This window comes from Triturus cristatus, chromosome 2_1, assembly GCF_964204655.1.
Source record: "Triturus cristatus chromosome 2_1, aTriCri1.1, whole genome shotgun sequence".
NCBI classification, from domain to species: domain Eukaryota; kingdom Metazoa; phylum Chordata; class Amphibia; order Caudata; family Salamandridae; genus Triturus; species Triturus cristatus.
In genome coordinates, this window is record NC_140581.1 from 85,286,329 (window position 1) to 85,308,708 (window position 22,380).

General features: G+C 45.5%; 1 protein-coding gene across 2 annotated transcripts in view; it reads right to left on the minus strand.

The window, feature by feature from the left end:
* Window positions 1-21,458, minus strand: part of LOC146863797 (uncharacterized) — a 317,162-nt gene extending 295,704 nt beyond the window's left edge. For both annotated transcript variants that reach the window (XM_085628095.1, XM_085628105.1), the window contains exon 1: window positions 21,108-21,458. In XM_085628095.1, the coding sequence (XP_085484221.1) occupies window positions 21,108-21,210 (103 nt within the window). In that variant the 5' untranslated portion in view covers window positions 21,211-21,458. The remainder of the gene's footprint in view (window positions 1-21,107) is intronic.
* Window positions 21,459-22,380: the final 922 nt, after the last annotated feature.

A 22,380-nucleotide genomic window follows, 5' to 3' on the forward strand; every position in this document is an offset into this window, starting at 1 on the left:
TTGGTAAACGGTTCTCTACCTTTTAAAATCCTGACAGGACTGTATCCTATTAAGATAGGAGTGATTCTCTAGGCCCACACCATGCTCCCAAACTCCTTCTCCGAGTCAAGACCAGCATTGATGCCAGCCATAATCACTCTATTGAACCATTCAACAGCTCCATTTCCCACAGGATGATAAATCACGGTGCACTTCCCTCTAATACCAATCCTAGACAAGAATTTCACCAACTTGTCAGCAGTAAATTGTGGTCCATTGTCTCTTAAAAAAGACTTGGGAATCCCCTCCCTCCAAAATATTTTCTCCAAGAAGGATACCACTGTATTTGCATCCACATTGTCACACACTCCACAGGGTCACTCCTCTTCCTACAGACTATAGCGAAATGACCGAAAATCCCGCAGTGTGAACATTTGGATCTCACTGGAAGGAAAGTTTTGTCTTTGGCTAAATGTCTCCTGTTGCCACATCTAAAACAGGTGAGATGTTTGTCACACTTAGCCTTTTCATTTTGTTTTACAACAGAACTCGTCCCATACTGCTTCCAATTATTTTTCTCTACTCCATTTGTATTTGTAATTTTGCAACCAGACTCCACATCCTCTCCATTTTTCAACGCAGCCTTAGCACATCTCTTTGACAATTTGTTTCCTTTACAATAGCTAACATTTTATTTAGAGGGGCATCACCACACACCCACAATTATTCCTGTACACTGGTATTATCGGTTAGGAATGCATAATAATTTGGTTCCTCACGAGTTCATCATGCAAAGAACCAAACACATTTCTGGGAATGTAGCCATGTAATACTTTGGGTGGCGGATCTTGCCTGGCTGCAAGATGGCCGTGCTTTTGGATAGCTCCATGAGCCGACTACAATCCGACACGATCCTGCCCTCCAATTTGCCACACATCGTCCCCCTGCTGTAGCTGAGACCTGTGGAACAATTCGGTGCCCGGGGGAGCCCAAAAAGAATGGAAGAAAATCTGCCCCTGGGCCGTGCGGCAAGGCGTATTCACCTGATTGGGGTGCTGTGGCCTGTTTGCTCCCTGACGTCTGGGTCGCACGGCCTACCTGGGAGCCTGTGCTGTGGCCGCTGGGCCCGGACACGATCCTGCCGCTCCCTTGGAGCTCCAGGCCTCCTCTGCACCCGACGGCGGCTCTGTAGTGCTGGTGAGGCTGCTGCTGCTCTGCTTGGGGCCCTGCCCAGCCAGATCCTGGTTGTGGCCGTCCGAGTGAGGCGAGACAGCCGTGAATATCCTGTGCGTCCCGGTGCGCCGTTGGACTTGCGGCGGAAGTAGTGAGTGACGGGGGCGGCTTACACCTAACACGGCTGCCCCTGTGATCGATTGTGGCATCCTGCTTCCATAATCAAAAAGGAGTCAAAGAGGAAAAAACTACCAGGTCACCCTCCACTCAGTCACTAAATACACAGCAAAAGACCTGGTAATGTATAGGCACTTCTTGTAAATAGATGGGATAAACAGAAGGGTAATGTAAACAACTATTACTCCTACAGCAGTAGTTCCCGTCATGAACTATCATTCCATCCCTCGTGCCAACAAACTTAGTATTTTTTTAAAAAATTCCAAAAAATGAACACCAAAAACAACCATGTGCAACGTGTTGAACCACAAAAAATGTGAGGAAGTTTTGAAAAAGTTGTGAAAAAATGAGAAAGTATCTCACATGCGCAACACCAGGGGAGCTGCTGGTAGGTTCTCACCAGTTTGCTCACGATTTTCTCATCATCGATATCTTTCTCATGTATAAATGATAACGTGTCCCAATTACAAAACAAGGAAAAAGAGGGAAGCAGGGAAGTTTTTTAAGGCACCCCAAAACCAAAAGAAGGAAAAAGAAAGATCCGTGAAATCTTTATAGGTAAAATTAGGTCTGGCTCACGTCTATATTCCAATTAGTTTATTCCATTCCGTGAGTCATCCCAAGGTTAAAAACACGGTCATGTTATATAACCACATTAAGGAATGGCCAACATGTTTCATTGCCTACTTATCTTTGCGGCAAATTCATCAGGGCGTCAAGGGTCTGCACTCGCTTCCCTGGATTTTTCTATTTGAAAAAGAAGAAAAAACCTGCACACATGCAGAAGACACAATGAACACACATGGTTGATGAGTGTAACAAGGAAACCAAATACACCCCACTTTAATTTTCAAGGCCTATATCCTGAGCGACAACTGTACAATCATCACTGCAAGTTACCTAATAGGAGCCACGGGCCCGCATACCGGCTCTCAATTAGCTTAGGGAATCAATGCAACTCGCACTTTGTTGTCCCAGGTAAAAACACCTTCGTTGTTTACACCTTCATCTGAAGAAACACATATAAAATCAAGTACTCAATGTAGCCTTTGTAGACAACAACCGTTCATACCCGTTAAAAAACGTTGTCCATCATTCACTGACAACCCCCATCTACTTCACCATCTCGGTGGTATCAATTAGTTGGCGATATTAACACTCGGCGTCTATAATCATTAGCGTAAACAAAGGGGGCTCCGAAGAACAACGTAATGCACATACATTACTCGGTCCCATTTCACAATATTTCTTTGCCACCCGAACAAAAATGCCAAACAATCCCAAAAAGGTTTCGCTGTTGCCCAGTTACCAAGGGGAGTCGTCGTAGCCCAAGAAGACCCATCCTATAACTAACTACATTCACAACAGTCTACCTCTTACCGTAAGGTTTCTAAAGTGTCCCGTTACTCATTCCAGGAACAACGGGACTGGATATGCGGCCGAAATTTAAACCAGAGTTGAAAGTGATATATTTCCGGTCGAGTCTCGGAAATGAAAAACCGGTCACCAATGCAACGCTGGAAGCTGAACAAATAGGGCAGCCATTTTGGAGTGGCAAAAACATGAGGGTTTTAAGTGCAGACGCTCAGCATGTAGGGACCTCGGATGTCTTAGTGTTACTCCACAATCCACGTTAATCATCAGTAACAATGATTGTGGCACTATATATAGTTATTACATCCCAGGTAACCGGGTCACTGGTGCGGCACTGGAAACTGGACTAATGGAACGGCCATTTTGGAGTGGCAAAACCATGGGGGTTATTTAAGTGAAAAACGCTCAGCATGTGGGGTCCCAGGGTGTCTTAGCGTTACCCCACGCTCAACATTAGTCATCATTAACAATGTATTACCAAAAGACCCAAATCATTTCAGGAATAATTGTTAGTTTCAAGTGTCTTACACTACATTCAACGTTTACCAGTAGAGTGGTTCATTGAAATGATTATGGCAATATACATAGTGACTCCATCTCAGGTGCCAGAAGGTAATTCGAAAGTCAAAAGGTGTCAGAACTATATTCTGCAGGTCAGGGAGTAGTAGAAGGGGATACTCAAAGATCACCCAACTATCATGATATATATATCAAGAAAGTCAAGAACAGCTTCATCAGATATTTTTGCTACCTCGAGATCTTATTCCATTCGATCTGATCGTTTAATCCGATCTGGTCTGCCCTCTCAGAATAAATCCAGCGCGCCTCTTTCGACGCGAGTATGCTCTCAATCTGACTCGCCTCGCCCAGAACTTTCTCTAATACCACCCATTTCACTGCTTTGCAATTATGTTGGCTATCCTTATGATGTTGAACCAACCTTGTAGTCAATTTACCATTCTTGAGGGTGCTGAGATGCTCTTGTATCCTCACTTTAATTTTTCTCGTGGTGAGGCCAATGTAGTGAAGCCCACAGGGGCAGGTCAATCTATAGATAATGTTAACTGAGTTGCAGTTGCTGAACTTGTTCAAATACCACGTACGTCCATTCTGCAGCTGCACACTTGTTGTCCTCTCAGTCAATTCACATACTGAGCATCCACCGCAAGGGTAATGCCCAGGAGGAATGTTGGTGTTTGTTACTTGTAACGGGGGCCTCGTGTGAACGAGTCTATCCTTGAAGTTCTGAGCTCTTTTAAAGGCAAAATGTGGTTCAGGCATTCTATATTCGCTGGTAGAAAGCAACGCCCAGTGTTTTCTAATAGCCTGGCGGATCTTCGTAGCTAGAGGGTCAAAGGTCAGGACTATAGGTAGACAGTCAGCTACCTCTTTTGAGCTCTTCTCCAACAAAACCTCCCGAGGGGTGTTGTGAGCCCTCTTGCGGGCTCTCTTAACGATTTTTCTTGGATAGGCCCGTTGGATCAATTTCTCAGCAAGACCCTCAGATTGTTCCAGAAAGTCAGCGGTCGAAGAACAATTTCTACGATAACGTAAAAATTGTCCTACCGGGAGGTTGTCCCTCAATGCTCTAGGATGAAATTATCGATAATGTAAGAGAGAGTTTTTATTTGTGGGTTTCAAATGAACGCAGGAGGTTAACTTGTTCCCGGTCACCATGATGTCCAAATCCAAGTAAGTTACCTTTTCGGTGCTCATATTCCACGTAAATTTCAAACATGCATCACAGTTGTTCAGCCAATCCAAAAATTCATAGAGATGGCTCCACGTACCTGTCCATACACACAGTACATCATCAATGTACCGCTTCCAGAGGCTAATATGCCTCTGGAAGGGATTAGATGGATGATAAAGATGATGTTCTTCGAACTGGCCCACATAGATGCAGGCCAGACTCGGTGCAAAAGTTGCACCCATTGATGTACCGGATGTCTGTAGGAACAGATCTTTTTTGTAAGGAAAATAATTGCGGGTTAGCGCAATCTCCATGCATTGCATTACAAAGGATTGGGGTGTGTCATAAAACCAATCCTGTCCCCCAAGAGCGCGTGCTGCTGCCACCAGCGTAGCGTCTTGGGGGATACTTGTGTATAGAGATTCAATGTCGATCGTCACAAGTATCTGTTGTGACGCATCAAACTGTAAATCTTGGATGATATTAAGGACATCAGTAGTGTCCTGGACATAGGACAACTGTTTCAGTACAGATTCCCTCAAAAAGAAGTCTGCAAATTGGGACAAAGGTTCAAGCACTGAGGAAATCCCCGAGACTATGGGGCGCCCTGGGGGTGGGCGTTGAGGCTTGTGGATTTTTGGCAAGATGTAAAATGCCGGAATCCTAGGTTTTGTGTTGATTAAAAAGTCAGCCTCCTTGCTTGTAATCCAACTCTTTTCTCTAGCTTGCCCTACCATGGTAGTTGTAATCCCCAGTAATTCAGACGTGGGGTCCCTTACTAATGGTTGGTAGTTCTTTCTATCATCAAGGAGCCTCAGAACCTCCTTTTCATAGTCCAAGGTATTCATAAGGACAATTGTCCCACCCTTATCAGCTGATTTAATTGCCAGAGAAGAATTATCTTGCAAGGTTTTCATAGCTTGCCAGTCTTTCTTACTCACGTTACTGAATACATTTCTCTGTTCTGTTTTTTCGAGCAGTTTGATGTCATCCAGGACCTTCCTTTCGAAAACAATGACTTCAGGACCTACTGCATGACTAGGAGGGCAAAAACGAGGGGGCCGGTGCAAATTAGTAGAGAAGACCGACGGGGGATCCAGGTCTTTTTGTGCAAAAAACTTTTTAAGTTTAATCTTCCTCATTGCTTCATGCAACTCCAATCTACATTTAAATGAGTCATGTCGGGGAGTAGGAACAAATCCCAAGCCTTTATTAAGCACTCTTAGTTCATCATCCGTTAATTGATGTGTTGATAAATTGACTACAATGTTGGTCAAGTTGGCATCCTGCCCCTGCTCCTGGTTACACAGGGGGAGAATGACTGCCATGTCTGGGGTTGGTTTTGACGTCCTCGACCTCGACCCCTCGAGCCACCCCCTCTGTTTCCTCTCTGGGTTTGTGCTAAAAAAGACCGCAGTAGACTGCCCAAATCCTGATTTCATTGCACCTGGGGATTAAATCTTACCCTCCCTTGTTCGGAGGCCCGTGCCCCCTCTTCCTCCTCACTAGAGGTATTATCAAAAGTCCAGTTTTGGGGAGTACGTCTTGCTTGTACCCTTCCACCTCTCGGATACCTATTCTGGGGTACCTGTTCACTGCTTTGCTGATAATATTTGTCTTCAGTATAGGGGTATGCCCACTCGTGTGAGTATCTTTCAAGGTTTCTCTTTAGTCCCTTAATCTTTTGATTAACCATATAATTTTTATAGTCACTCAGATCTTCTTGTATCCTTTGAAGCTGTTCTTTAGCATCCAGAATACTGGAATCTGCTTTTATACTCTCTTCTAGTTCCAGAATTTCTTTTAGGAGTTCCTCACTTAGTCTTGGCTGTCTGAATAATCAAGATCAACCAGTCTCTAGTGCATTTATTCGCAATGAAGCTCCAGTCAACCCTGAACTGTTTGTCCTCCAGGAAGATCCTAGGTTCAATCCTAACCAGTAAACTAGACGGGGCCGCACCAGCTCGATAATATTCAGTCATTAACGCCCCGTGCAAAGCTACTCTCACCTGCTTCTTTTTAATGAAGCTCAATTTCTCCCATTCTTCTCGTAGAGAACCAGTGTTGGAGAGACCCGAGTCAGGAAAAAGTGAGGGGCCAGAAAGGATCGCGGCGATCTGATCGTCTATAGAGGCTAAACAGTTTCTATCCATCTCAGAGGACAAGAGATTTTGTGGAACAAAAGATTTAACTAGGCCACTGTTTCAACAGAGAGAAGGTGAAGCAAACTGAGGATTTATAAAACAAAGTATGCCTGTCTCTATTCTGGCACAATGGGGGTATTGGTTCCTTTATAAAACACTCATTGTGTAAAAAAACTCTATATGGTTCAAAAAACTCTCACGGCTGAGCCGCCGTTCAGCATTTATAATCAAAAAGGAGTCAAAGAGGGAAAAACTACCAGGTCACCCTCCACTCAGTCACTAAATACACAGCAAAAGACCTGGTAATGTATAGGCACTTCTTGTAAATAGATGGGATAAACAGAAGGGTAATGTAAACATCCTGCTTCCACCTGCTCCCAGCCCTGGTATCGGCACTGACCCCCAAAATCAGACTTGTGCACCACGCTGAGCTGCGAATGCGCAGGCCTCCATTCCTGCCCTCCTGCTGGGAGAACTGTTGCGGTCGGCCCACTCACTTCTTCCACCTGCCTCAGCGTGCTGCTGGGGAGCTGTCCTGGTGCTACCGTGTGGTGATTTTGTTTTTCTACGCTGGATTGAGATCTGCACTTGTGTCGTAGAGCAGACCCCTGGTGCTGGGGCTGTGATGGTGTTGGGCCAGTGGACAACGACCCCCTCCAGGTTATGGCCTCTGCCTGATTCGCGTCTCCTGGTGCGGCCTGGTGGTACCCCTTTTTCCTATCGCCTGGTGTACCGGGTGTGGCACAGTTTTCTTTTTCTTCCACCGCACAGCCACTGTGGCCCCATTGGAGTTATTGGTTGGGCTAGCACACACTATATTGGGGCCTGGCTGCTGGTGGCTTCCGCTGTCTCCACAGTTTGAATGTCATCTGCGGGCATGCCCTTCTTCCCCCAGGCCTCTACGGTAGGGGGCTCAGCATGATTGGTAGTGCGCACTGATCTTGATTCTCAGGTCCTGGTGATCCAACGGAGTTGTCCATTAACTGCATCTTTGCTCACATCGCTGAGGCCTACATCCCTTGGTTACTTGATCACTTGCTGGATCGCGGTTGTTGGACACGATCCCTTAACATCACCCATTAATAGACGTGGAGGTCTCGTGATGCGACCATAGGCCGCATCGAGAAATCACATCAAGACACTGAGAAAAATGCATCTGAGTCTGGATCGGAAATGGGTGATACTGCCGCCGACTCAGACCTAAAGCAGATTCTCCAGGCCATGCAACTCAGCTCAACAAAAATAGACGGTAAAATAGACGTTCGTTCCTTCAGGATGGACAGGATGTCGGAGAGGCTGGACAAACCGGCTGCTAGATTGGACACTGTTTAGCAGAGGGTGTCGGACGCTGAGGACACACTTAATTTTACCCTGAACTCCACCTCAAAGCTGGAAAAGCTACTGCACTCTGTACGGTCTAAAGCAGAGGACTTGGAAGCGCGTTCTAGAAGGAACAATCTGTGCATAGTTGGTATTGATGAATCTACCAACATTCCTAATATGGAACAATTCCTGGAACAATTGCTAGTCACACTCCTGGGCAAAGATACCTTTTCCAATATGTTCATCATTGAGCATGCCCATAGGTCTCTTGCTCCTAGGACGGTCCTGGGGGCTGCTCCTCACCCTATTATTGCCCGGGTCCTTAATTATAGAGACAGGGACGCCACTTTAAAGAAAGCCAGGGAACTACAATCTTTGAGATACGAGGGCACAAAAAAATCAGTTTAACCAGATTTTACACAGGCTGTTCAGGACGCACGGCGTCAATTTGTCCCGGTTAACGTAAGCTACGCGACTTGAATTTGGAATATAATATGATTTATCCAGCCAAACTTAGGGTGCGCACTGATGGGAAATTTCACATATTTAATAATTCCAAACAGGTTCAACATTTCTTGAAATGTAGGGAGAGGGACATTCGAGGTGGAGGTTCTCCAAGTACTCGCCACTTGTTGGATAACGATATTCCTAATTTGGAAGAACAGTAACTCTCCCCTAATATGTTTCTACACTGTTTGTAAACAGTGGTGTGCCCTTCTTTGGGGTCAGGGTGGAGAGGTTGGTGAATAATTATTGTTTCCTATGGGGAGGTGTGGGGGCGTCATCTACACTACGTTTAATGTGATGTTGGATTGAGCTGATTGGTATTGGAGGCGCCTTTTATAAAGCGTTCCAAGACCTTTTAATTCATCACCTGGTTACCCTATTCGAAGAGATGGCGGAGAGTAAACTTATGCCCCCCTCTCTGCGTGAGACATTAATCGTTACCCTCCTCAAACCGGGCAAAACCCCCAGCTCATCATATAGGCCCTTGTCCCTGTTAAACATAGACACAAAATTATTCGGCAAGATATTGGCCAATCGTATTTCCGCACTGCTTCTGTACCTAGTGGGTGTCTAACATTCGTACGGTTTTTGCTGCTATACAGCATATCAAATCAAAAATAAATGCAGCTGCGGTGTTCCTGGATGCCGAAAAAGCCTTTGATTCTGTAGAGTGGCTTTTAATGGAAAAGGTTCTCAGGCGGGTGGGTGTGGGCGAAGTGTATTTACAACTGGTTAAGGTCCTTTACAAAGCTCTGTGTGCAAGAGTTAGGCTGGGAGATCTAGTGAATGCTTTAATACCTATCACTAAGGGCGCTTGTCAAGGTTGCCCCTTATCCCCTCTCTTGTACGCTTTGGTGTCCGAACCACTACTGTGCGCTCTTAGGGAATACCACAGTCATAGGGGGATATGGTCCCCAGGTTATCAGCTGATAGTCTTTGCATAGGCTGATGATCTATTACTTTATGTTGGGGACCCCTCTACTCACCCCACTCCCGTATAACTAAGTGGTTCACTTTGGACAGCAGTCCGGGCTTAACATCAACTAGAACAAGTCCTTAATATTTCTCTTGACCACATCCACTTCCCCTCCTACGGTTCTATTCTCCTTGAAGTGGACATCAGAGTCTGTTTGCTATCTGGGGTTCCAGATACACACTGGCCCAGAAGTAGTGTTGGTCGATAATTATGGGAAAGTATTGGATAGACTGAAAGAGGATGTGACTAAATGGACGTGTTTACCACTTTCACTACTAGGTTGTGTTTCATTGATGAAGATAGTTGTCCTACCCAGACTATTGTTCCTGTTTCAGAACATACCCATGGTCCTCCCACAACGGGGAACAACATTTACAACGCAACTGTTACAACGCACTACACATTTACTTACAACTCATTTTTTACAACGCAACATCCACTACAACGCATTCCATTACATAGCATGACACTACAACACATTTTTAAAAACTACCTTTACAACGCATTCCATTACATCGCATACTACCTTTACAACGCATACCATTACAATGCATAATATTACACTACACTATCCAACACTTACCCTACTGTTGCACCCCCTGGAGTTAGAATAGTAATTTTTACCCCTATACTATCCAACACTTACCCTACTGTTGCAGCCCCTGGAGTTAGAATAGTAATTTTTACCCCTATACTATCCAACACTTACCCTACTGTTGCACCCCCTGGAGTTAGAATAGTAATTTTTACCCCTATACTATCCAACACTTACCCTACTGTTGCACCCCCTGGAGTTAGAATAGTAATTTTAACCCCTATACTATCCAACACTTACCCTACTGTTGCACCCCCTGGAGTTAGAATAGCAATTTTTACCCCTATACTATCCAACACTTACCTTAAATGCAATTTAATATTATGCGTTGTAATGGTATGCGTTGTAAAGGTAGTATGCGATGTAATGGAATGCGTTGTAAAGGTAGTTTTTAAAAATGCGTTGTAGTGTCATGCTATGTAATGAAATGCGTTGTAGTGGATGTTGCGTTGTAAAAAATGCGTTGTAAGTGCATGCGTTGTAAAAGTGTGCGTTGTAACGACATACATCCTCCCACAACATATGTTCGCTAAATTAAGGTCCCTCATGATACAGCTGGCCTGGGCTGGCAAGCAGCCCTGTGTAAAATGGGGCGTTCTCACTCTTACATATTCACTGGGCGGTCTCAATGCTCTGGATCTAGACCTATGCTATAGAGGTGCGCAGTGTTCTCATGTCTCTACTTGGTTGCATTGCCCCATTACTCCCCCACACATACACATAGAAAGAATAGCTGCTGGTTCTGATACTCTCCCACAGGCGCTATTCAGGAATCCAACACGTAGGCACAGTATCCTTGATTTCATTAGATTCACTGTTCATGCTTTGCACAACCTACTAAAAAGACATGCTGGCGCTATTTTGGACTCCCACTTGACCCCTTTGAACTGGTGCACTTGGCTTCCTCCCAGCATTGATAGCGGGGGTCTCCCTGGCCATGAGCGAAGCTAGCGTCACTGTTATAGGTGACCTCTTTGAGGAGGGGGAACTCCGCAACTGGGAACAGCTGACAGCGGATGGTCCCTGCTCTACACCGTTGGCGCGGTTCCAGTATCGAAGACTTTGGCATGCCCTCAAATCTCCCTTGGGGAATAACCTACAGGAGCCCCCCTAAGTCCCTGTTCTCTCTTACGTCATCAAGACTCCTTAAACCCCAAAGTTGATTTTTAGAATATATAACAAAGTACAAGCAAACAGATGGGTACAGTCCTCCAAGCCCAGGCATGACTGGCAGAGGGACTTGGGCCAGGTTCTTGAGGACAAAAAATGGCAATACTGCTGCGAGATGACTAAGAAGATCTCAATGAATGGTAGGCATCGCCTAATACGTTTTAAATACATTAATAGAACATACTACACTCCAGAACGTCTGCACAGATATGGTTTGCGTGAGTTCGCTACCTGTTCTCGATGTCCGGAGCCGGTTGCAGACTTTAGCCACTTAGCCTGGTATTGCCCTCGCATATTGGAGTTTTGGGGGAAAATATTTCAGATAATCAATGATATCACTGCCTCACACTATTCCCCGACCCGCTCATTGCACTCCAAGGCTACGCCAAACCTATTGATAAAACTTTCAGATGGTTGGTGACAATGGCGCTACTTATGGCAAAGAGACGGATTGCCAGGCGTTGGGGTAGAGCTCCGATCCCTACAATTGAGGAATGGATGAGTGGTATTATCTACTGCAATACCCAATCGGACTCATATGGCGAACTTCTTCCCCCCTAATCCAAGCCTCATTCTTACTGGGGCCCATTTCAACAGTACTTGATAGCTAAAGAAACTGGTGACCCAGAAGGAGTTACTGTCAGTACTCATCTTTAATGTAATAACATGATTATGTGTGGTCGCCAGCTGCCCCTTGTTTCTTCCCAGCTATGAACGCCTTTTCATCACAGAGGGGGGTGTATGTTTCATCGGCCTTTAATCCTTTTTTCTCTCCCGAGTGTCTTTATAAATTATGATGTACCTCTGTTAACGTGCTGTGCTACTGTGATTGCCAAATTGCCCTGTACTTATTGTCTACTGATACTAATCTTAATTGTAATATGTAATTAAAATCAATAAAGAAAAGTAAAAAAAAAAAAAAAAGCCATGTAATACTTAACTATCTCTGTCTTAGATAATTTCAGGCGAAAGAAATGTTACCTATCTACGGCCATGCAAACTGTGGTTGTTAGTAACGGTCTAAATTCTCCAGGGCATCCAAGTACACATCAGAGTCTGCACTCTCACTTGGGGGTATATTTACAAGGATTGTCACTAAACAGTATTCAAGCTGGTTAGCGACAATTTTTTTACCGCTGCCACTTTTTACCGCAAACAAATCCTAACTCCATGTTTGTAAAGTATTTATAATACGTCGCTACGTGGCATTCGGATCAGCCTGTGGCCAGGAAAATTACACTAACGCTGGCGTCAAGATGTAAACAAAATACACGTTGCATGAAAAAAGGGACAGCCAGCCAATTAACGGCAAGGAAGTTCATGCTAGTCAGCCAAACGTCACTTTTCAGAGTTTAGCAGCAAAAAAGCTTACAAATATGCCGCTAACAGAAAAAAAGAAATGCAGAATGGAGCAGCCAGGACCAAGTTCAGCACAGGACACTATCCCCCCCACCCACCCCCCCACAGCCAGGATGACCAGCCTGAGTCTATGGGGAAGAGGAAATGCAGATTCAGTCAGGAGGATGATGAGATCCTGATTGCAGAGGTGACGTAGCATCAACACCAGCTCAAGGTGTCATTGGGGATCAAAATTGCTATATGGCAGTGTAAAGTCAACAAGGTGAACTCTGTCGCAGAAGTCAAGAGGACTGTGGCAGACTGCAAAAAGTGCTGCATGATGCCAAGCGAAAGACAAAGTGAAAACTGTCCAGCAATTGACAAGCAACACTGCCGGCCGAAGGAGGAGCTGAATCCCTTTGCGTAACAGGTGTCCGCAGTCATCTGTGAGGAGTCGGTGGTTGGAGTAGAGGGACTGGACAGTGCTGACTATGACCAACTATATCAACAAACGGGTAAGTAGCACCAAGGGGGGAAATATGTCATGTTGCATAGTCCACGCACCTATGCCTCTGCCCTATCCCCCACTGTGTGCAGGACAAACGGTAGCCACAGAGGTACTCTGGGGCACATTCACAAGCACTTTGCCCTGTCGGTATGTCACTTTTTGCCTTATTGAAAGTGACATATCAGTGACGCAAGGCTCTTCATGTATACTAACAATGACATTTGAACACACATAGAAACAGTAACAAGCATTTGCAATGCAATAGGTCTCGCAGTTACACGAGTTAAATCTATTGGCATTGTAAATGACAATGCCAATAGGCATTGTTATTTGCAATGTCAATAGCACGAACTCGCGTAAATGCGAGACCTAATGCATTGCAAATGCTTGTTGTCTTTGGGAAGTATTTCTGACTCGGAGGGGGGGGGGGAGGGGCGGTGACGATGGCGGGATTGCGTTCTACACTGAAGGGCGCAGCAGGCGACCTGACTGGAAAATGTGATCACACAGTGAGGCGTGTGCTCGCAGAGGGGGGCAAACTGTTAGAATAAGGTGCCATAATGCACGCCTGGCCAGGCTCCACTCCTGCAGAGAAAGGTCAAAAGAAGGGTCAAGGGACACAGAACCCAGCAACTAGGCTACAGAGGTGTGTAAGAACCACTAAAGAAGCTGACGTCATGGGGACGTTCGCGTGAGGGACAGACTCCAGACTCCAACCTCCAACTCCCCATTACATGCTTTAGATACATGGGGCCTGCGCGACGCACACGCCGTTAAAATGCATTTATATTTTGAAAAAAGTAACCCACTATTGAGATGCTCGATAGAGTTTAACAGTACCTCGTTAAAACGTATTAAAAATGTTTCATGTACTTTATTTTATGATTTAAATCAGGTATTACATGACTAGTTATAAAATGCAAAACCCTGCTATAAGTTGACGAGGAGGGAGTGGGAGGGGGAGTGGGGGCGGAAAGACAAGCGCGCACTGAAGTTGACGAGGAGGGAGTGGGAGGGGGAGTGGGGGCGGGCACAGTGGTGCGGGACATCAAAGGGGCCCCGAAAGTGAAAGAAAACGAGTGCTTTCAGGCTGCCAAATGGTGCGCGCGCCCGGGGCACATGCACTGTAGTTGGAGGCCTGAAAGCACTCGTTTGCACTTCCAAAACGCGCTTACTATAAGTCTCGCCAGAGCCAGCGCTAAAGCGCTGGTCAGGCGAGACCTAAAAACGATGATAATTCAAGCGTATCTCCTTGTTTTGCAATGTTAAGAGCAGGTTTTCCCTGGTCTCAATTTTACCACAGACTCCTATTTACGCCACCCTTGTAAATAGGGAGCAGTAGCAAAATCAATGGGGGTTGCAGCGGAACGTCCAACGCAACACCCATTGTCCACCCCTTTCACGCTAAGTGTAGCGTGAAAGGGGGCCTTATTTATAAGGTGGCGTGACTTAATGGTGCATTGAAAATAAGGCAAAGCCCCCATTGCTACAGGATCCTCAGAGAAAGTGACATTCCTGTGGCGATAGGGCCTTGTAAATTTGCCTCTTGGTGTTGGCACACAGAGCTAATGTCAAAATCCTGAAATCCTGACATGTAACATTCATGGACAGTGTAAACGGCCATACACAGCTGTCAATGGCGGATGGTGACATTTGAAAGTGGTGGGGCGTAAACTTTCTGTCGGAGTGCACCGTGGCGAGCGAGCGCAGCGAGCGAGCACGACCACCTTAGAGGGGGTTCGGGGGTGTTTTCCCCCCCGAGAAAATTTTGAAAAAAAAGTGGGTAAAGGGTGCATTTTCAAGCAAATTTGAGAAGCACAGAGACTAGAGCTGCAAACACACAGAGCCCACTGCAGAGGGTATGTTCTTAGGTGAAGTCCTGCTGAAACTAAAATGCATTAACATTATAATCTCAGTTTCCCCACTTAACAAAGAGAGTCATCCCCAGAAAATGAGTTCCCCATCCTGTTTCTTCATTACATTTTCAGACAAAATTAGGAACATACTTAGACCATCCACACATGCATTAAGCACATTGTTAAAACAAAAAAAGAATCACGTACAATAAAGCACAAATACACACACACAGTCGCACATACAGACATACATACCATAACACACACTTACAGACATACACAGGCACATCTTGAGACTCAACATAATGAAGAACATGACAAAGAGACAGAGGGAGCAAAAATGTTTTGTGCTGATGGAGAGTTAATGTACTCACATCATGCCAGGAAATGGGAAGGCAAGAAACCAGAACACCAGCCAAATGCTTCGACAAGAACGTTGGCCACAGCAATAACACTAATCGACCTATCAATGATTAAAAGACAACTGCAAACAACAGCAGAACCACCAGACACCGGTGATATGACAGCTCTTAGGAAGGAAACTCCATGACTGTGCTGTCCTGTCTCCAGTTGTTCAGCATCTATTTAAATTCTGCTTCAGTTCTAAAGATAGTAAGTGACAACAAAGGAAGGAACCTGGCATATACTAGTATCCAAGCGAAAGAAGCATTGTCCAAGTCATAGTCAGTATACCAGAAGCTCATAAAATATTAAAATATTTTTTACCCTCGACTTCTAGTGCTAAGACCATAGCAGTAGGAACAAAATATCAGCAAGTGAAACATGTTGCTTCTACTGGCCACTTCACTTAGTGCTTTATCCATAAAACGAAGTGTTTGACTAATGACACTAGATGTTTTAATAAAGCACACATTTGCCTCAGGCTCATACATTTTGCTATCACCCCACTTGGTGGTGCTCATTTTATCTGTAAGCATCAACGAATAGGTGAAAAGCACCAAACATTAAAACAGATAGTACGTTAACCCAAAACCTGTTACAGAAGCCTTTTCTGCGTAAACTAATGATTAACTCAAATGGGAAATATGTAAAAATAAAAATGAAACCGTCTATCTTTGCTTGCCATGGTTCTTTACAGAGTGACACATTGGGAGCTCGACTATCAAAAGTAATGACCTATGAATGAGCCAGTACGTCTGTGTGATTTCTTTATTTCAGTTGTATTCCTTCTAGCAAACATTCTTTAGTGTGTGTTTCCAGAGCATACATCTTAAGAGGTATGTTTAATACCAGGGTAAGTCCAGACCAGCATTGACACTCCCCCTGTTTCTTGTAGTTTCACTTCACCACTAGGAGCAATGGGCGCAGGGTTTTCTTGGTGCCAACATGTGTAGGGGAATTTCTGAAATAACGGGGAGGAAAACTGTAGGGTTATTTGTGCAACGGCATTGTGAGACCCAGAATAACCTGTCTACGATTTCTTTCACGAATATATCCTAAAACACAGAAAGTAAAATGTAATGGTTGAAGTATGTTGTGCAGTGGGTGAAGCAAAACGCCTCTGTTCAACGCAACACAGCAACAGAATGACTCGACAACATCACAGACCAGGGTGAAACATTAATTCCTATATAATGTAAAATAACCAGGTAGTTTTGAAGTTATGACCCATCAGCCCAGGAAAAAGATACACCATACTTCCTTCTTACTACAATGTAACAGAACATAAAATAACCTCAACCCATCAATAACGCACACCACAGAATATCATGGACACTGCAAAAAGGCGTCTTTCAACCTCTACAAACGGCTACCTTTCAGCCCATGAGCTCAACAACAGCAGAACAGATATTTCAACCAACACAAAAAGTAATATGCAAAATCGAGAGCAGGCTTGCTGCATAGTGTTAAAGTGGGAGATTACGAGCCCATGATTAAGGACTCAATTCAGCTAAAGACAAACCTTATTTCTCTTATTCTTTTTTTAGACAGGGAAGCAACCCACCACTCAAAACAGACGGTAACTCACAATCAGAACTCTCATATCTGATGTAAGCATGTTCAATTACAATAACAACTAATAAGTTATAACACACACCCTTACAGTCGCCGCGTGGCTCGTGGGGGGGGGGGGTTGCGCACGGGGGAAATTAAGTATTAAACAAAAAACTAAACTTACCTTACAGCCGGTCCACGCCACCTCTCAGACCTCTGCTCCCCTTGGCGCCTTCACGAACGGCACTGGAGGGGCCTGCCAACCCCTCTCAGCCAATCCTGGCGCTGCCAGCAGCGCCAGGATTGGCTGACGGCACAGCTTACGCTACGCCCGCCGCCTGCCCATTAGGAGACCGAGGGGCTCCTAATGGGCATGCATAAGCCAGTGCAAATACAAGTGCGCATGACTGGGCATGGGTGAAAATTCGCTCACCTTCCCCACTCATGCGCACTTGTGCTGCTGCCTGTTGTCCCTCCCTGGTCTGACAAGCATGTCAGTCAACATGACGCCGGACCGCCCACCCCCTTCAGACTCTGAAAGGGGTGGGCGGTCCGACGTCATGCTGACTGACATGATTGTCAGTTGGTTCTCCCTCGGCGTCAAGTGTTTACTTAAGACAAGTTTAGAAATGCCGAGGGAGCTACGGGCGGGAGCTGGGCGGGGGGGGCTACGCCCCAACGCCCCCAATGGACGCACCGCCACTGACAGCTGTGTGTAGCAGGTGTGCCATGTAACACAGGAGAATGGAAAGCATCACGCACTTTGATTTTTAAATGCTTAGCAACATGTCATCATGTAACAGACAGCAACAATAGTGTCTGCCCTTTCCATGCAGAGGATAAAACCTTATCTTCTGGTCAGTACATTATCCCAGACATCACCAATGATGGCGATGATGAAGAAAACCTTCCAACCATCTACCACACACCCTCCAAGAACCCCTCGACTCCATAAGAACAGCATCTCCGGTACCCAGAGAGAGTCAGCAGCATCGCGGCATCTCCACACGCCCTGACGAGTATCCAAGAGGCACCACCTAGCACCACAGCCACACTCCTGGAGGCTGAGGCCCACGGGTCACCTTCAATGGCTTGCAGTAGGAGTCCAGCGGGATATGGCAGATCATACGCTTTTACTGATGTTATTGTTCAGGCAGGTTTTTAATCTGTTTTTTTATGTGACGCCTCTTGTATATTGATTGAGTATCAGGCATTAGTGGAAGCCATCTTTTAACGCACGGTCTCATTGCTACAAGTGCTCAGACACTTTCGTTTTAATTCCTGCCCTTACCGCTCCTTGACGCCTTTAGTCGCGGAGTCTTTGCTCTCTGGTCCGCTGCAGCTTCAGGAGCTGTTTGTGTGGACAAAGAAAGCATAGTGACCCACTTCCGGTGAGGCTGCAGTGAGCGCTCTGCTGCATAAGGCTATAAAAGCCGTTGCCAGGCCAGACGCGGGCGCGCCAAAGGCAATCCTTTCCGCGCCTGGATGTTGCCAGGACCCCTGGTACTCCTGGAGAAAGATGTAACAGATTCCACCGACACTACAACTCATCGACTACTGTTCATCAATTGAGGACACCGAATAAAGTTAGCACCCCTCAACAACTGCTATGCACCAGTAGCTTTCCCCATATCCTGGAGGGCCCGATGGCATGCTACAACTGCCATCTCCAAACACAATTGATCTAGGGAATCCTTATTGGGATTGAAACGACCCCAGACTTATTAAGGATAGCAAAAGCCTCCTTTGTAATGTGAGATCGCTAGCTAACCACGCGACCGAGATATGGGATTTAATCACCTCTCATGCACCGGATATCTGTTTCCTGATGGAAATATGGCTGAATTCTTCTGCTCTTCCAGCCATCACCCCGGCTATTCCTGATACTTATAAATTAATTAAACTTGACAGAAAATTAAAACCAGGAGGAGGCATTGCCATGGCCTTTAAAAATACTATTAATGTAACTTTTATTACTACCACCACCTCTGACTCAATGGAGTTAGGTATTTTTAAAAGAAATGTCTCCGCAGCAGACAGCTGGAACAGAGCCTTAATCTATCATTCGACCCCCCTCTCGCCCCCCCCCCCCCCCCCACTGGGCCCCACCTCTCTTCCCTGCACGGGCCACGGCTGATCTAGACTTGTTTTGAGTGTATGTGTGCGGGGCTGAGGGTGATGGGGGTTCTTGTCAACAGAGGGCACTTAGAGCTATTTCTTTTCTGCTTTCCACAGCCCTCATATTTTTATTTGCCGGTTGCTTTTCTGAATGAATTAGCTTGTCAGTATTTTGTTTTGAAGCTGAGAGCAGTCTGGTTTGTGGTTGTTCACACCTCCTTGTCAGAGACACCAAAAAGGAAAAATCCTCCGCAAATCGCCTTACTTAAGAAATACATTTCAAGTTCCTTAAGAAACCAGTTTAGAAGCACTGGGAACTCATTCAAAGCAAAAATCCTCTATTTTGGCATTTCTCTTGAAAACGTTATCCCTATAAATGCTTCTCTCAAAAATACTACATCTGGAAAGACGAAATGTCCTGTGAAATAAATACCATTGGCGACAGTGGGTCAGTGGGGGCATATTTTACATTCTCTTTGAAAGGCCACACTGAAATGATTCTTGTTTGTGTTGCTGGTCTACTAGCTAGGAATGATTTTATTTGAAAAGGGGCGGTCCCATGCTCTATTTGCCTAGGTTCATCTTTTGCCAGGACATCTCTGAGAAATGAAATTAAAAAAGACTTCCTCCCTGCACTAGTGGTAGTTGGAGCATGGGTCATGATTTGAATGGTGCAGCAGGTGCAGTAACACCGGCACCAGAAGCTCTAGGCACCCACTAAACACCTAATACTACTAAAGAGGCAGTCACAGGTGCCGTTAACGTGCAGACAACAGGTTCATGATTTGAATGGTGCAACAGGTGCTGTGGCACCGGGCACAACATTTGTCATGGCCTCTTAGAAACACCTAGTGTTGCTATATGTTACTACTACACAGCCAGACACAATTGCAGTGAAAGGGGGCTTGATTTGAATGGTGCAGCAGGTGCAGTTGCCCCGGGGCAATACGCTTTAGGGACCCCCTACTAAATGCAGAATATTGCTAAACTTTACTACTATACAGGCAGTCACAAGTGCAGTTATCTAGCAGCACTAGGGCCATGATTTCAATGATGCTGCAGGTGCAGTGGCACCAGGGCCAAAAGTTGTCAGAACTCCTCTAAACACCCAATTGTGCTATACTTTTACCACTAAAAAGGCAGTCATAAGTGTAGTTACCTTGCAGGCACTACAATCATGATTTCAATGGTGCAGCAGGTGCAGTGACACCGGGGCCCAAAGCTCTAGGAACCCCGCCAAACATCAAATATTGAAATATTTTACTATTAAACAGGCAGCCGCAAGTGCAGTTGTGATACAGGCAATAGAGTCATGATTTGAATGGTGCAGAAGGTGCAGTGGCACCGGGGCCAAAAGTTGCCCTAACTCTTCTAAACACCAAATATTGCTATATTTTACCACTAAACAGGCAGTGGCAAGCGCCTGTTTAGCGGAGAGGAGCTGGCCTAACGGTTAGGGCGCTCGACCTCGGACCTGGGGGGACTGGGTTCGAGTCTCAGTAACAACGCTAAACATCCTGTGATTCTGGGCAAATCACTTCATCTCCCCGTGCCTACATGAATGTGTGTCCTCATGTAACGTAACTGGTGCTATGTAAAGCACTCTGATACCTGATTGGATTTGGTCAAGTTCGCGCTATATAAAACTCTGCTAAAAAAAAAAGTGCAGTTAATTTAGAGGCATGATTTGAATAGTTCAGCAGGTGCAGTGGAACCGGGCCCAAAAGTTGTCAGAACTCTTCCAAACACATAATTTTGGTATTACATCAATTAATTATATTATTTCCCTTTTTCAAAAATTTGCTATTACTTTCCTGCACTATGTCACTAGTAAGAGCACAATATTTTGTACATAAACAAGTCACAACACTTTAACAGACTTTCTATAACAAATTGTACAACTACTCAGTAAGCTAAAACTTGCAACAAAAGCAGCAATTTATTAATCACAAAGGCTAAACCTAGTGCATTTACCAATGCTTGGTTTAAAAGTATTCGGAACAAAAAGCAACTGGAGATACAAAACTGAGTGGTCAGTGAGTCGGAGACCAAAAAATGTCTCTTGAGATACAGGAATGGGGGGGTCAATAAAGCTGACTAAAGCAAACAGTTTCGATCAGTGGTAACAAGTGTTGTGTGATTCCATATGTACAGTTGTATGTTTTTCGTTGCTCGTTGCACACACGGGTCCCAGTTGTACCTCCCACGCCGCTGTCTTACCTGGGCCCCCGCTGTCTGCAGGGCCCGGCCCCTGGAGCTGCTGATCCGCAGCGAGGGAGTGCACGAGAAGCAGCAGCAGCGAAGGAGTGAGCGCCGCGGCCATCGCTCATGCACTCTCATCAGTTCCCTCCGGACCTCAGTGCCCTCCGCTCTCCGCACGAGATCACCGGAAACGGACAACGCTGGCTTCACGTGCAGCGTTTACAGACGAGCGCTTCCTCAATGCACCCGCAGCGCTATGGGAAGCTGGCGTAGAAGAACAGAAGGATTAACGTAACCTTTGTAGACGAGGATCCTCGCTGTCTGGGCCTCGCCTTTGCTAACACGTCTCTGCAGTGACCCTCAGTGTGTCTTAGATCACGTGTCTGTCAATCGACGGTGCAAACCACACACGGTGGGTCCAACACGTCCAGGCGTCGCCTGCCGGGCGGACAAGTTGTGAAATCGCATCACATGAGAGACCGAGATCTACAAAGTGAACTTCCTCTCTGGGTACCACCACCAAAGAATTGCGTCTCACTGAGGAGGGACGTGAATGACAAGTGTGAGCAGTGAAACTGAGGACAAAGGGGCAGATTTACAAGGCCCTTGCGCCACGTTTGCGTCACTTTTAACATGGGAAAAGTGGCCCAAAAGTGGCGCAAGGGGCTTGTAAATCTGCCCCAAAATGTGCACAACACCGCCCGGGTGTGTAAGCAGAGAACATAGCTGCCATGTTTTCAGAATGTGAAACTCTTCTGTGGTTTCAGTGTGTCTAGGAGTGACGGTCCAATGCCTAATGAGGGACATTTTATTATGAGGGACCTTCCACAAAGTGTACTTCACTCTGTCGGCCGCCGCATGCTATCAAGAAAGGTGGTTCTTAACCGGTGGTCTAGGAACCCCTTCTCAGAAAAGTAGATAATATTAACAGATTAATAAAGTGTATATGAATAAAGAAGCAACATTGGAAATTTGAAATTGTTATGTGAAAGAATTTAAGATTGGACTCTAGAAACTAGTAGGTCTCCTGAGATTGATTTGTGGGGACAGTGCAAGTTAACCAAACTGAATATAATATGGAAGAAAGGCAGCCCTAAATAGATTTATAAAAGCTCCAACCTGACCATTAAAGCTAAAAAAAAAATGTTATCTTTGTTAATCAAATCAAATGTCTCATCCTTTGTGTGTTTGATGAATGCCTGTGTCAGTATTTTTGTGTATTGTTTTGCATCAACATTGCTTAGGCTGCCCCGGGTACCTGTAATGGCTCAGTAGGGGTCCCCGGATTCCA